This window comes from Chelonia mydas, chromosome 1, assembly GCF_015237465.2.
Source record: "Chelonia mydas isolate rCheMyd1 chromosome 1, rCheMyd1.pri.v2, whole genome shotgun sequence".
In the NCBI taxonomy this organism is placed as follows: Eukaryota; Metazoa; Chordata; order Testudines; family Cheloniidae; genus Chelonia; species Chelonia mydas.
Genome location: NC_057849.1, coordinates 57,087,714 through 57,104,580, shown reverse-complemented (window position 1 = coordinate 57,104,580; position 16,867 = coordinate 57,087,714). Strand labels below are relative to the sequence as shown.

At 45.4% G+C, this 16,867-nt stretch overlaps 1 protein-coding gene across 14 annotated transcripts in view; it reads right to left on the bottom strand.

The window, feature by feature from the left end:
- Positions 1–3,134: 3,134 nt before the first annotated feature.
- Positions 3,135–16,867, bottom strand: part of CAB39L (calcium binding protein 39 like) — a 109,637-nt gene continuing 95,904 nt past the window's right edge. For 10 of the 14 annotated variants that reach the window (XM_037893461.2, XM_043532966.1, XM_043532979.1 and 7 more), the window contains one exon: positions 8,568–10,680. In XM_037893461.2, the coding sequence (XP_037749389.1) occupies positions 10,501–10,680 (180 nt within the window). In that variant the 3' untranslated portion in view covers positions 8,568–10,500. Of the gene's footprint in view, positions 3,850–4,931; positions 5,039–8,567; positions 14,453–16,867 lie in introns of those variants that run through there. The other 4 variants (XM_043532998.1, XM_027834510.2, XM_037893480.1 and 1 more) reach the window with 3 other exon arrangements.

Here is a 16,867-nt window from a genome sequence, read left to right as displayed (position 1 = left end):
GCAGGCAGTGAGGGTATCATCCAGGCGGGCCGCAGGATTATTAGGTATGTAAATGCACAGATTTGATGCTGTACAAGGGGGCAGAGAGAGATGCTTATTGCTGTACTAGCTACATGGCTGGTTAATCAACTTTAGGGATCTTTACTGTGAACTGACGCCTTCGTGTCAGAGCAGGCACAAAAGGACGCACTGAGCCGACTCACCAAGAGGCGCAATGCAAAGCTGCAAGCTGATATTTCGCAAAGCCACTAGAGGGCAGTGTTACCAGCTCAGGAAGTTGCTGGTTGCTAAACTTCACTCACTCGATGGCCAGTCTGGTGAAGCATTTTCCCCAACCCCTGTGGCTGTGGGTTCCCCTGTGCGGTTTCTGTGCACACCCGGCCAGGGTCTGCATTGCAGCAGCAGGTCTCTCGTAATATGGCAGCGAGTCAGACAGTTCCCCTGCGGCAGACTGCGAAGGCCGAGGCGTTGGCTGATAAATGGCAGAACAGTTGAGCCAGCACAAACCTAATAAACGTGGAGGGTAATGAATGACCCTAGCCTGAATGTAACGTAAGGGCCAGGCACTGCTTGAATCCCAGCGCACAGCCAGCGTTGTGTCTGGGTGCTGAGTGGCAGGCTTCTGAGTGCGAGTCACTTTTTAGTATAAAATTGTGTTTGCTTTACTCTGCCCCTCTTAAAATCCATTTAACTTGGGCAACCCCTGGCCTTCCTGCCCTGGCCCCTTTTACAGCTGATGCATTGTCGGGCTCACCTTTGCTGGCGTGTGGTTCTACTACAAAGCCCTTGCTACTGAAAAGGCCGCATTTTCCAGCAGTTACCCCTGAAGCCGACAGAATCGTCTAAAAACCATGGATTATGATTAACCCAGTGAGGCTGTCACAGAGGTCTCGGATGTCACGACTTTCCAGGGCCTCCATGACTTCTGCAGCCAGCAGGTGTGACGGACTCCAGGGCCACCGGAGCAGCTAGGGTGGCCCAGGGCCATCTGCACCACCCCCACCTGCCAGCTGCAGGAGTGGTGGTCCCGGGTCACCCCCTGCAGCCCCCCAGCAGCGGCAACAGCAGTCCCAGGCAGCCCTCCCTTCCCCCCCAGCAGCAACAACAGCGGTCCTGGGGCTGCACCCCCGCCCCCCCCCCAGCAGCAGTGGCAGGCAGCAGACCCACACCCACCAGCAGCAGTGGCAGCAGTCCCAGGCCCCTCCTCCCCCAGCAGCAGCAGCGGTCCTACCTCCCCCCCCCCCCCCCCCGGGTCCCAGCAGCAGTGGCGGTGGTCCCACCCCGGTCCCAGCAGCAGCTGCGGGGGCCCAGGCTGCCCCTTTCCAGCAGCGGCAGCCCTGGGCCACCCCTCCACATCCTGAGCACCAGTGGGCACCCAGGAGCCCTCCCCCACCCACCAGCAGGTGCCCCGGAGTCCCTGTCCCCCCCGCCCCCCGCAAGAGCAGCAGCTGCGCCCCCCAGAACCCAGCAGAGCCCCCATCATTTAGTCAGGAGTATATAGTACACGTCATGGACAGGTCACGGGGCCGTGAATTTTTGTTTATTGCCTGTGACCTGTCCATGACTTTTACTAAAAATACCCGTGACTAAATCGTAGCCTTAATTATGATGCTTAACTAACAATTTCTGAACGGAATTTGGTGAATTGTCAGCGGAGCTGGGTGACTAACTTGAAAGGAATTTTTTTAAAGGGTGGAAGGAATTATTCCCCGCTTTTCTTGCTGAAGCTTAAAGGTGCCCTGAGACATGTGACAGCCCCCCCCGCCCCCAACCTTCCCTAATGAGAACAACAGAAAGAGGACTCACTGCCTTTCTTTTTGGCCTCAGATATCAGGACTGTACATTTGCCATTTTAATTTTAAAAGCGGAGGGGAGGGGGGAGGGGGCTCATTTGTCTACAGTGTATTTGTGAACCATGTGCCACTTTTTTCCAGCCAGCTCAGTCGGGAGCCCAACGTCTAGTTTTGCTGGCAGGGTGTGGCCTGCTACTCTGGGCTGAGTATTGAAAACTCTTCCATCGGCACTGAAGGGGCAGGGGATGGTGAAGCCAGGCTGGCTGCAGACTGTCACAAGCTGTTTAACGTCACTGCCTAACAAACGAAAACTTTATGCCGGCTGACTACACCTCCTTCCACCTCAGTGGCTTAGCTCGCTCCTGCCTCCTGGGACAGGGCGTGGCCAGTTGGGTCACTAGGTGCTTTGGGATGGGGCGGGCTGGCCTACAGAAGGGAGCACTGCCCATAGCTTTGGCAGAGTAGACAGGTGTGGCGCTGGCTCTTGTCAGAGAAGCAGCCAGTTCCTCAGGTGCGGGAGGGAGAGGCACAGAAAAAGAAGGAGAGACACTAAGGGCTTGAAGTTAAAACTTGGCATCGCTGTGGCTCTGTGTGTGGCGTTTGGCCAGACCTAGTGACCCTGCTCTGGGCCCGAGTGGTTGGAGCGCAGCTGCCGGGGGCTAGACAAACCCTCCCTTTGGCTCACTGATGAGTGTAATCACAGTGCTGCAGCGGTTCCTTTTCCAGCCAGCACAACCCCAGCAAAGTCACAGAGAAAAAATCCCCCAGTTGGTGACTCAGGACTCAGCCACCACCTCCTCCCTGAACTGAGCTGAACTGTAGGCCAGGCCTGAGGCTTTAAAGAAGCTCATCAGGCACCACGGCTAAGTCGCCGGCTTCAATGCTGTGTTGATTTTCAACATGCTGTCAAGAGCGATAGGCAGACACCCTTGCCCATGCGTGTTTGTGCAGCCTGTACTTGGCACCACAACCCATACCCAAATGGGCAACGTAGACCCTTCTGGCAATGCGCGAGCCCATGGGAACGTACAGCAGGATGAGAGAGAAGGGTCATTATAATGTGGAGTCCTGAGTCTCGGACAGGCTGGTCGGGTCACTCCAGTAGCTCTGAGCTACTCCTAGGTTGCTTACCTGATTAACTGTTTACATTATGCCTAGAAAAAGCTCTGTTGCTTTCATTTTTGCCTTTAATGAATGTGCCAGGATTTGTAATGGTCCCTTTCTCAGCAGGGATTTTTCTTGTTCTTGGCTTTCCCTGTGCAATGTTGCATTACTGTGCCCGACCCACAAACCTCTTATTATTTCAACTGTGTGAGACAAAAAGAACAGGAGGCCTTGTGGCACCTTAGAGACTAACAAATTTATTTGAGCATAAGCTTTCGTGAGCTACAGCTCACTTCATCGGATGCATTCAGTGTGCATCAGTGGGGTCACCCCAAGGCTCTGCTACACGCAGTCCTATTCTAATTCTAGCTCTGACAGTGGCCTTAGGCAAATCACCCATCTTCTCTCTGTAAGTTTCCCTGTGCTCAACTTTAAAATGGGAAGACAGTTGATTCCATGACTTTACCTATCTTTGTGAAGGAAGTGCGAGAACATACACACAGCATTTTGCCTTTGCCATGCACGCTGGCTGGCATATGCTTATGCGTATATGTGGCCAGTTCGCCCTCCTGCCATGTGCACCAGCAAATGGCTGGTGTGTGTTGGTCCACTGGATATTTGCATATGGCAACCAGGTGCACGCAGCAATGCAGCTAAGCGTGTCTCATGGTAAAAGACTGGCACCAATTAGTTCCTGTTTGCCCAAAGCTTTGAACAACTTCAAAGTGCTAGGGTCTGATAAGTATTTTTTTAAGCAAGTTCAAAGCCTTCTCAAGGCAGCTGTTCTCAAAGTGAGTTCAAGGACACTGTTATAGTTGTCAGAACTATATGAACATAGATAAGGTCCCGCCTAGTTTGGAAAGAACAGGCCTTCGTCATAAATGGCGTAAAGGTCAGTTCCGTGTAAATGTCACAGTCTCCAGCATGCAACTGTGCCGATCTGTCTTCTTTCCTAGAAGGAAGAGCATATTCATTAATTGATTAGCCTCTTTCCTCACCAGAATGAGTTTTTTTAATTACACAAAGCAGAGATTGCATAAAGTCCATGACTGTGGCACTGAACAGACAATGCTACACCTTGGAGAATATCTAGCTGAAGGGTTTCTATAGTGCCCACCACCTTAGGATTCAAGGGCTTGGCACTGGCCAGTTATTTATGTATTAAATGTGCAAGTGTCCACTGAAGTGTCATCTCGGTGTGATTAAAATAAGTGGCAGCATGGTCCCCTGGAGGAGATGGACTGGTACGTCTTTGCTCTCTACTCTCTTGGCTGCTGAGACTGCTCCAGTTCTACTCTTGGTTGTTTGGTTCTGCTTTGTTTAAATCAATCCTGACTCATGACCACAGGAAATTCTTCCCATTCGCATCCCTGGAAGAAGCCCAGCAGGAAGGAGGGGGATGCAGTTAAGGCACAGGACTGCTAGTCAGGAAATCTGTGTGATCTTGGGCAAGTGATTTCCCTGGGAGCTGTGTAGCATAATGATGAGCATGACAGACTCCTGACAATGACTCCTGAATGTTTAGTAACACATTGCCTTTTGGGTAATATAGCGTATGTCTACACAGCATCTGGGAGCAAGGCTCCCAGCCTGGGGCCACAGGATCACATACCAACCCTGCTCCCTAGGATTGACAGCCCAAGCTCCAAGGCATACCATAAAAGCACTGTCTACACAACTGTTTAGAGCGCACTATGATCCCTGCTAGCGTGAGTCTGGGGACCTGGGCTAAGAGGCTCATTCCCCGATGCTTTGTAGACATTTCCACAGAGAAAGTGTAGACCGCATTCTTCCTGAAGGTGCAAGCGCATGCCATTCATTGCTTTCAAGTGGAGCTGTGGTAATGTGAGAAAGGGAGACAGGAAAGTGCCCAGCTTTCCCGATCATGGATGAATCTAAAGGAAAAATCCTTAGAATACGCAGGATGTGTCTTGTCATTTTGTGCACTGTAGCCTGTTCACATGAAAATATTTGACGTGTCTCCCTTTCTTAAGTTGATCTCACATTTGCTACTCAGAAAATTTCATCCCTTACCTATATATATGGCATCACAGACGCATGCTGTCCCTGGGACAGCGCTTCAGAACTACAGTAGAACCTGAGAGCCAAGAACACCTCAGGAACGCAGGTTGTTCGTAACTCTGAAATGATAGTAATGAAAGGCTATGGTTGTTCTTTCAAAAGTTTACAACTGAACATAGACTTAATACAGCTTTGAAACTTCACTGTGCAGAAGAAAAATGCTGCTCTCCCTTTATTTTTTAGTAGTTTACATTAAACACAGGACTGTGCTGTATTTGCTTTATTTTGTCTCTGCTGCTGCCTATTCACATACTGCTGGTTCCAAATGAGGCGTATGGTTGGCTGGTCAGTTCATAACTCTGGTGTCTGGAATCTGAGGTTCTACTGTAATCACATCTGTGCACTAGAGGTCTGGTCACGCTCCCAGTGACCTCGGTTGCAAACCCCTCACTGACTCGAATAGAAGCAGCTTCAGAGCCGCTGTGCTGATGGAGACTGCCTTGTTCTTCACAAAGCAGAGTTCAGGATACTGGAGATTCAGGAGCCAGCACGCTATCCTTTAAGTCCATGCTGAACCATTCCTCCCTACATGATTTGAGAAGAGGGAAGGGTTAGTCTGGGGTGACTCACCGACACCGCCTTTCAACTGCAAAAGGAAGGCAGAGATTTGAAATCCTGACTCACTAAAGTGTATTCAGAGGTGCATGACAAGTAATGGGCCAGTAACATTCCCCAGGGCACATCAACCTTGTATATAAAAAACAGATACACAAGCTTAAGGGTCTGTCTTCACTACCCGCCGGATCGGTGGGCAGCGATCGATCCAGCGGGGATCGATTTATCATGCCTAGTCTAGATGCGATAAATCGACTCCCAAGCGCTCTTCCATCGACTCCTGTACTCCAGCGCCGCGAGGAGCGCAGGCGGAGTCGACGGGGGAGCGGCAGCAGTCGACTCACCGCGGTGAAGACACCACGGTAAGTCGATCTAAGTATGTCGACTTCAGCTACGTTATTCATGTAGCTGAAGTTGCGTAACTTAGATCGATCCCCCTCCCCCCCAGTGTAGACCAGGGCTAAGTCATCAGCTCTTTGAAAATACACCCCTACTAGCTACTTATCATTGACTCCAAGGCAGAGTGGCTAAGTCAGTGGTGCGCACAGCAGCCTTCCAAACAGTTTGGCTTGGGTTCAATTGCCAGCCTGAATATTTCGGAGGCAGTACAGACAGGGCCCTTGACTGCAAATCAGGGGCTCTGGGTTCTAGATCCTGGGTTCTACTGGTTTGCTGTGTGACTGTGAACAAGTCACTTCACCTTTCTCTACCAGTGTCCTCTCCTGCTTTGTCCATCTTGTGAGCCCATGGGGGAAGGGCTGTCATCATGTGTTTGTACAGAGTATGTGGCCTGGAGCTCAACTGGTGTCACTAGGTGCTACTGTAATATAAATGTTCAGTAATAAATATTCATCTATCATGTAAGTGCCATCAACAATAGATTAGAGGTGAAATCCTGGCCCCACTAATTATATGTGAGTTTTGCCATTTACTTCAATGGAGCCAGGATGTCACCCTAGACAAATGTCATTCTGATGGATAGTGAAGATTTGTGGCTTACTACTGAAATTACTTAAAGCATGTGGAATCATGGTGCCAGTCTCTCTCTCTCATATAGTTAGTTTTAATTACTGTATGAGGCATCTAGATGCTATAGAGATGAGTGCTTTCCAAATATACTAGATGGGTGTAGGGCAAAAACAACTAAAATGAACTATTTACTGTAACACTCAGATGGAAACAGAGTGCCAAATTCCATAATGAGTGATGGCCCAAGTTCCCCATCAGACAACTCTTTCCTCATCTGTTGAAATGGATTGAGGATGGATAACTTATCATTTTTCATTACAGAGGAAGGACTGTAATGACTGTTTTAGTCAGATTCCTCCTATTTTAATAAACTGTCTAAAAACTCAGTTAAATGGGTTGGTTTGCATATTCTGGGCACTCTTCTGTATCAGAGTAGGTTTCTATGTAGAGATCTAACCGAATTCTGCAAGTTGCCACAAACCAAATCTCCAGATCCAAACATCCCTTGACCTTTGGGTGGGGTTTGGAATCTGGATTCTGCAGCTCAAGCCTCTCTCTGGTTTATTTTTTCCTCCTGCCTACAAGTGTTCTTTTTCACCTTTCTCATTGATAAATCATGGTCTTGGAATCACACAGTTCCCACTGATATTAATTTTAGTCCGTGGGAGAAATTGTGATATTCCTGTCAGGAGCTGGTTCTGAGACAAAACAGGAGCCCTGATTGAAACACAAAAGGAAACTGAAAAGTCTATCTTTACTCCAAGATGAATCAGAGAAGACCTCATCTTTCAACTAATTAGAAATGTGTGTCCCAGCCTGCTGTGAAATATTATTATGGAGCCTAATGGGCTCCTCAAGCTTAATTTAATCACCATCATTTCTAGTGCTTTCCCCTTTTACAAATGTTAAACAAGTTGAGTTTGGGAAAGATTTTGAATTGCCCTCAGTATGCTGGAAATAACTTCATACTAGACTGAAAACACTGAGCCAGCCCTATGTGCAATAAACTGGAAGGAGCTGGATGGGTATGGCTCTGTACAGGGCCACGTAAAGAATCTGGAATTCTTGGCACACCAGTTCATTGGCCCCCTTAGCCCCTATCCCATCCCCACGCTGTGGTCCCACTTCTGCTTGTGGTGGTAGTGGCCCAGCATCACTTTCTGGGGCAGACTGGGGCCTCTCCACTCTTTGGATCACTGTGGGCAGGCTGGGGTTTGTTCAGGAGGACTGATGACTCAGCTCCACTTACCCCGCTGGAGGCATGGGTCTCTCTGTATGGGTTCCTCTTCCCCTACTGGAGCCACAATGGGGGAGAATAGCTAGACCATCTGCCCACATAGAGTCCTCTGCTGGGGCCTCTCAAAGCAGTGGGTTTCAGAGTTAACAACCCACTAAGATGGATGAGGCCGTTCACACATTTCAGAGCTACTGATTCAGGCTGCCTGCAGCCTGAGGCAGGCATCACTGAATAGGTTTCACCTGGCTCGCTTCACAAACATGAAAGCTAGAACATTTTTTGTAGATGAAAACATCAGAATCTCAGCTATCACGTAACTCTAGAGGCTGAGGTCCAATGTGTTCATGCCGTCCCTGAAATGGGCCCCTCCTAGGAGGTCCTGAGACACTGAATGCCCCAACTCCCATTGGTTTCAGCACCTTGCAGGAGACTCTCCACATCTCAGAGGATCAGACCATTTAGTGAATAGCTCTGAAGCTTTTCCACACAAAAAGCCCCCTCCCTACTCTAGAGATGCAGTGTGTGTAGCACAGAGTGTGTCAGTGCCAGCCATGTGGCATGGCACTGAAGGTCGCAGGAAGGCCAAATTGGATTGCAGCCTGGGACTGTCAGGCCCCATGCCAGTGAAGGCTGCAAATGTGATGTTTGCAAAGCACATTGGCTCTGAAGAAAGTGATCATCTGTCCTCCTCCATCTGTGGAAGTTGTGGCTGGTGGAGGAGAGAGAGAGAGAGAGAGAATTTAGCAATGAAAAGATTCTAAGTGAAAGCATTTTTTGAGAAGGTGGGGGTGGAAGTGAGGGAAGGAAATAAACAGTGATTAAAAAGCGTAGATTAGTAACCATGCCTTTAATAACTTGTAAATATAATTTTAAAATTTCAAGCAACTAAGATATACATTTTTGTCTATGCCTGACATCTTAAAAGTAAACCATGTGTTGATGACCTATTTGTTTGGTTCCCCCCTTTTCTAAAGCATACAAATTAAATTATCAATCACCTTAATATACAACAGTTTTATGGACAAAAATCTCACCTGATTTCTATCCTTTCACTGAAGTGTTTGCTATGCAATTATAGCTGGAGAACGTAATGTTTCATTCAACAAACAGAAAAACCCAGATTTAAGCTAATAGAAGAAATACTTCAAGATATTCCCTCCCCACTCTCAAACTCCTCCACCAAACAAAATACCCAGGATCACAGTGCCTATTTCCTTGAAGAAGAAGAAGAAGAAAAAATGGCAAGAATATCTAGGCAACTCTTTTTGGACCCAAGGCTTTATTTATCTTAAACATCACAGTGCAATGATTTCCCCTTCCACAATGTTCAGCCTCTAGCAAAGAAACTGAATTCACGTCTGAACAAATCAAAGGGAACATGCTAACCACATAGGGCAACCCTGTGAGCCCAAAGTGACACTCCTAGAACCGTGTTCAAGCTTGTAAAGAAGTGGCTTGATTTTCAGCGGGGCTGAGCCTCTGCAGCTTCCATTGACTCCATGGGAACCGGGGTTGCTCAGCTGCTCAGAGTTAGGCCATTTTTATTTAGATGCCTAAATAAGAAATTCAGAGTCTGATTTAGGTCCCCAGGTTTGAATGTTTTGGGCATGATGTTCCCAGCACAGGCAAGTATGAAGGAGCAGAAACTGAACCACTACAGAATCCACATCAGAGGGTTCCCAACCATGGCACAGGTATTGGTACTTCAGGCTTGTATCACTGATACTCTACCTGTGCTTTCCTTAGGTCTCAGCTTAGGGTTCACTCCTGTGAAGTGCTGAGTGCCCCCACTGACGCTGAAGCCAATGGGAGATGCATGCTTCAGGACTGTGCCCAGAATAGGAAGTGCTGAAGACGGCCCAATTCTGTTTCCATTAAGTCAATGATCAAATTTCCACTTATTTCAATGGGAGCAGGAGCAGGTCATTAGCGATGCACCTCTGCCCTTAGCCCTGATGTATTACCTGGCTCCCATTTAAAGTGCATGTTCTAATTCCCATTAGAGGAGCTAGGACTTCTCCTGATCAGTCTTATTACACGACTGGGGTTTGGGGGCAGCCTAGACTGCATTGTAGGGTTAGATCAGATACGGAGGGATGGGAGGCAGTGGGCACTGGCTGCCCCACCCGAAGTATTAGCCTAGTTCCTAGGTTCAGTTGGCCAAACTGGTGGGAAAGCTCTGAGCTTGAGTGAAATCAAAAAGACTGAAGGAATGAGTGAACATAAAAATAAAGTGAAAATGTGAACCTTATTTTTTCAAATCTATCTCCCACTGCTTTAGCTAACAAATCCACTACATCAGTGCAGATAAGTCAATTGCCCAACACCCTCTTTCACAGTCCTCATGTGCATGCAGAACTAAAATAAATTCACAACTACAAGTGCAAAGAAAAAGATAGTTACAATCTTCAGACCTCCTACTTTGTGCATTTACGAAGAGCTCAAGTTTGCTGATAAAAGCAAGAGCAAAGAGGTTCATTCTTCTGGAGCGCACAGATGAAAATCTGCCTTACCAGCTTCTAATACAGAGGGTGTCTAAACTGACATAAATAATCACAGACTTGATTAGAATATATTATTCTAGACTTTTTTTTTTTTTTTTTAGTTTTCATGTAAGACCTTTATACTCTTGACATCTATGTGAACAAAGAATCAAACTAAAACAGGCACTTCTCAAGCGCTATTGTGTTGTTAAATGACACATGGGAGGAACTGAACAAATATGATTTAATGCCTACGATGGGAAATTAGGGGAGCTCTTCATGGCGTTGGCTTTTTCAAGTCTCGGATCTGTTTAATCAAGTAGTTCTTCTCATCGGTGAACTGTTCATCATCCGTCCTCTCTTTCTGGAAATTGCTCAGAAACTCAATTAGCTTGGGTTGGTTTTTCAATAGAATCTCCACGATAGGCTGCGTTTTGTTTGGACTGGCCACAAATACCTAACATGCAAACAAAACCACACACACACACACACACACACACACACAGACAGACAGAGACAGAAAGAGAGGGATGAACAATCAGAATCATGACACTGCCCTACATCATTCTCTGTTGAGTCAACTGAATGCTGGAGGCCAGATTCTCTGGTGCCTACCCTGTATCCACTGAGTGCAGTACCCAGTGAGAGGGGAGAGGGAAGGGACTGCATATTTGTTGGTTGCAGCTACCTGTCCCTGTGACCAGTTCTACACTGACCTCAGGCCCAGCATATTTTATAGTAGCCCCTAAGATCTTTAGTCTAAAGTATGACAGCTGGCTATGGCTCTCAAGAGGTTGTCTGCCAGCTGGGGATTAATGCAGTTGCACTCTGACCATGACCCTTCCATTTCTGACAAGCACCTATGCTTCCGGAGCTGCAGGGAGGACACAGGAACAGACTGTGCTAGCCACATATTAGCTGGGGAAATCCAACAGATTTCTTGACCCCAAATCAGCCAAAACAGGAAAGAAAAACTATCCCTGTATCTTAAACACGTTAAAGTTTCCCATGATCTTGCTCATTAGCAGCTGGAAGTGAAGTTACACTTGAACTTGTTATCACTCTCCCTTATTCTGTTCCTTTCATTGACAAATGGTTTGATTGTAAAGCCAGCTGTTGAAAGTTGCCTATAAATCCCTGATCACTTCCACATTTACGGCCCTCCAACATGAAATGTCTTAGAACCATAATTACTGGGAGTCTTGTGTTGGTGATAGAATTTCCATATTCAATTGATATGGCCTAAAATTAGACCAAGCAGCTTTGTTTTGGTTTGTGAACTTAGGTCACATCCTTCACTTCGCCCTCCCTAGTCCATTCTAGGAGCAGTCTGTGAATGGAAATTTACAAGAGCAGGATCCACGTACATTTCAATTTGTTTGCTAAGCTCACAAGGACACAGCAGTGAGGCAGAGCAGAAGGACAATGTAACACGCTTCCATACGCAGCTCACTGGCAGCCCAGTGCCTTGGAATTGCTATCTGTGGGTCACTCAGGTGAGAGGCTGGGATCTTCCCTTTTGTAGCAATCCCTCACTTCAGAGGCACTTGCCTCTTGTCCGCTTTGTAACTCTCTTCTGGCTCCTTGTTAGACTGGCTCCGAGGGCTTCTCCTGCTTACATCTGCAGCCTCCTTCAAAGGGAGGTTCCACAGCAAGAAGCTGTAGCCTGTACTGATGCCTGAGCATATGTCTCCCCAGCCTAGATCCCAGCCCCTGTGCAGATTCCCACATCCCAGGAAGGACAAGGCCACTGAAGCAGCTCCCCCACCATACCACAAAGTGCAGATCCGCACCCAGAAGAGGCCTCTTTTCAACAATCCAACCCTTTGTTCTGAACTTTTAAAGTCATGGACTTTTTTTTAATTCCTGGTGACCTCTAGATGCTCACACGCAATGACAACTGCGCAAGACTTCACCACGACCCCTTTAGAGCAACCTCCTTGCCAGATGCTTCAAGTTCTCAAAAAAGTAGTGTCTGTTATTAGGGGCATGTTCCTTGATCTCAAGGTAGTCAGCTCATGGCCCCCTTGCGTTACTGAGCGGTACAGATAGCAGTTTGTTCAGCCTCTGCTTTGGCCATTTAAAAACATTCCTTCCATTACAAATAACCCTATTATACAAATTGCATGTTGTTTCCCTCAGTTCAGATAAATAAAAGAATTGTTTGAGAGAGCACAATGCAAATATATTTGCAATGCCTTGCATTTTCAGAAATATCTAGTGATTTGGGTGCCCAATCTGAGACACCTTAAAGGAGCCTAAAAGAAAAGGAGTACTTGTGGCACCTTCGAGACTAACAAATTTATTTGAGCATAAGCTTTCGTGAGCTACAGCTCACTTCATTGGATGCCTGACATGCAAAAAGTGCTGAGCACCCACCCACAGAAAATCAGGCCCCTTTAAGAGGTCTCAAGTAGGCCACCCAAAAATTAAAGCACGGAAAATGATTAGTCAATTTGAACATTTAGACCACACTGTATCTACACAGTGTGAAAGGAACAGCCTGCAAACATTCTTGAAAGGATTTAATTTTAAAACTGGCTCTAGCCTAAAATATGTATTAGCATGGCAAATGATTAAACGTGAGCTGATGTCTCCTATTAGACTGAATTCTTTAGTTTCTTGTCTGATTGCTTACAGGTTATAATCCTCCCCCTGAAAAACTGGCATAAAAGATAGAAAACTCAAATGTAAATCATCTTTTGACTACTAGACCTACTGCAGGACTCAATTGCAACTCTCAAATACTTTTTTCAAACCCTGGGATCATAAAAGGATTATAAAACTGAAAGACTGGCTCCCTCAAGCAACTATAGTACCACAATGTCACAGTATTGAAACAAAGAAATTTTACACACATCTACAACAAAGAATCTTTATACCTTGAGGCTAGATCCAGTATGAGGTTTTATTTTTTTTTAAAGTCTCCTGCTAATGCCTCACTTGAAGACAATAAAAAAAGATAAGAGATATCCTGGAAACAACATCAGTATTACAGCTAGTTGGAATATTTTTGAAAAAATAATTTTGTGGGGATGTATTGGTTTCAACAACATATCTGTCGGGAAGGGTTTTGTGATTGAGAGTTCTCTGGTCACTTCGGAGGAGTTTCGACACAACTTCACTTTGTGAAAATGTTTGAAAGGTTTTTCTTTTCATTCCAACACGGAATGAAAACAAATGTCAAAACTCAAAAGTTGCCATGAAATAGAACTGCTGTCCTCTAACTGGCCTTAAATCAGTATTGTCCATCAAAATTGATAAACTGTACACTTCCTATCCACTCCATAAAGTATTTGATCAGAGAGTTCTGGAGTCTGACCTTGGTTCTCACAATTAATGACAATGTGTCGTCATCATCATCTCCTCAAGGGAACACAACAGGGATAAAGATACTAAAATGGTCTGATGCTCGATGAGTCACTGTGTGGTCACTGATAATCTTTGTTTTTTTAAACACAGAGGCCAAGGCTACTGAATGTCACAGGATCTTGATGAGAATAGTTCACTGCAACCTCTGATCTACTTTCAAATGGTTAGCGATTATGCTCCAAATCCAGCATGTATCACTCTGTACACCAACAGGCCAATTGACCCACCAGGGCTGAAACTGGTGTCATGATTTTCTCATATGCGTTACAGGGGGATTACCACCTCGCTGGAAGTACATGAAAGCTCACGTAGCTGAACCGACAACATCCCCCACAGACCAAAGTATTATCAAGTCTATAGCTCAGAAACAACACAAACTCAGCTTCCGCCCCAGGCTGAGTGGAAATGGTCAGTATTGTCAAGTTGTGCAGAACCGTTTGCAGAGTGAGCAACGGGAGGTAGCTTTGTGATGTGCATGAAAGAGAATGGAAAAATGAAGCTAAGGTCAAACAATCTATTTTTAGATTTAAACACTAAAACCTCTCTTGCTACATCTCTGCTTAAGAAAAATGTTATATTATCCTGAACCACCACTGTGGGGTGAGTTCACAAAATAATCGAATTGTTTAACATGATAGCCAAGAGAGGCTGATACTATTCTAGATTTGTATGTGCATTGTGTGCAATATATTGCAGTGTGGTTTATTTTTGATTGTCTGTAAGAGAACAAAGAAGCAAAAATCACATACTCGGATTGACCGATAATGGTAACAAATATATTTGTCAAAAGAAAACACATGAGTATTCAGAAAGACCCTTTTATTGTTCAACCTTCAAACCAGATATTGATTCCCCTGCTGGAATGAAGAAGGAGAAAAGGTGTGTGTACGTGGGGAAGGTTTTATTAACACTTAAGATACTCACTAATCCCCTTGGTTTTGTTATCTGGGGTCTACCTATATTCCCAAGGCTTTTAGGTGGCCATGAGTTGGTGACTGCTTGTGTGGGGTGGAGGCTAAGGGTTGAAGAGGTCTCATTTTGTTCGAGCAAGGGTAAGGGAGGGAGCAGGAATGATGAAGGAGGTAGAGGTCTTGCTGGTGAAGGAACAGTTAGATGGGAGGAAGTACTGAAAATGAGACCTCATTACTTATCTTCTGTACCTCTGGGCAGAGCACTCCTGGATGAATACAACTGTCCTCAGTGCTTGAAGAGTTAATTGCATTTTTAATTGCCATCAAACTTAACTGTAAAATATTTAGAATGCTAGATGCTCATGGCTCTAGTTAAAATATTGCAGCTTCAAATCCTCAATAATCAGATACTGCCTCAAGGAGCTGAGAGTCATATGCCTTTTTCAGGGTCAACTGGGGCATGGGAGAGCTGGAATTCGGATACTTACAAAACAAGCACTTTTTTCATTTCAAATGTGCCTAGCTGCAAAAACATCCAAGTCAGGTAATTTAAACCCAAATCTTTTGGCACCTCGCAGTAAGTAACAAGCATCAGCCGCTTGGCAAATCTTTGATTTCATCTCAGTATTGGCAGTCTGTGGTCATTTGAAACAGGACTAACTAGATAACTTAAAACTATGCCTGAAAGTATGTGAAAATAAAGACACAGAGCCCGACTTCCTCCCATACCCTCAGTTACACCAGCATACAGCTAGAGTAACCACGGGGAGAATCAGGCCCAAGGACTCTGCACCCCAGAGCAACAAGGAACATCGCTGCCTTTCACCTGCCAGAAAGGGCATCAGGACAAGGCAGTAGTTGTTTTTCCATGAAGTGTATGTTCTCTTTCATATTTAAGGATTTCCTGGATTGGTTCCCATCATCAGCATAGAATTTATTAATAAAGGAAAACTAAGGACAAAACGCTCAGTGCCCTTCTCTCGTGTGTATTCGATACCTGTTCTGCACATGTGCAACAAGAGTTGAATATACAAGAGAGCTATGCTGCAGACTGGAGAGGGGGATTTTGCTGTAACTATGGGTTACATTCAGTTAGAAATGTGCAACTTCCACTGGATGAGATTCTGCTCTGAATTACATAGAAAACTGTAAGATGAATACTGTGCATATTACATTCATGTCTAACTGCTGCCATCAGATATTATTGTAAAAATAATAGAGTCTCATGGAAGTTGGATTCATGGAGCTGAGGGAACAATTTGACCCACTGACATCAATGAGGGTTGCATTATCATTTACTATCTGTTTCACATAGTGCCAAAAGGCCCAGTCAGGATTAGGGCCTCATTGTGTTAGGCACTGCACAAAATACATGGGTAGGCACAGTCCCTACACTGAAGAGCGTACAAACTGGATGCTCTGAGCATGAGAAACAAAAGGACGGTGGACACTGGGAGGGAGGATGAGGGTGACAGTAATGATATCATACCATTACATAGATAGCTATGATTACAGATCACTCCAAATCCTCAAATTTCTATTTTAAACAAAATAAAATAAACTATTCTCAACTGCCACGCCCCTATTCATCACTGTCTGATTTCTTGAAACAGCTCAGCAGAACTGGGTGCTTAAGGGGAATCTGAAACAATAGATGGTAGTGGCCTTATGGATTAATTCAGGGACTGCACTTCATGCATAGAAGTTGCATGCATAAGAATGTGACCATTAGTAAACACGAAAAAGTAGCTAATAGAAACCAATTCTCTCTCTTCTCTTCCCTCCCCTGGCATTTGAGCTCTTAAAGACTGCAAGTATTTGGGATTTGCTCTCCCCAACTTATCTTTGAGCTGCATACCTCCTGATAAGGGGTAAGAGCAAAAGCTACTCACAGTAGTTTGGTTGTCAAGAACAAGTCAAAGGCTTACACAAGTAATTAAGTGCATCACTGAGGCTTATTATGCAGGAAGCAAAATATTGAAATATGTTGGGAATCCCTGTGATTACTTTACGTAGATGAAAGATTATACGGAGCAGCCATACCATCCTTCAAGCCACATGCTGGAGACGTGAATGCCTTCTGAAAGATCTTTTGCACAACAGAAATGACAAAATCAAAGACCTCCAAAAGCCTTTCTGAACATTCTGAGGGTGATGTAATTTTTGAAAATACTTGCCATTTCGTGCAATGTGGTCTATATTATAAACATCTCCCAGAGAAGGACATTCTCCCCCCTCCTATGGGTTTATCCCTCTTCTCTGAAAATTAATCTGTTCAAACTATGAAAATACATCCAGACATATTTATGAGTTAATTTTGCATTATAGTAGCTCTGCATCATAATAATTCTACTCATCTTC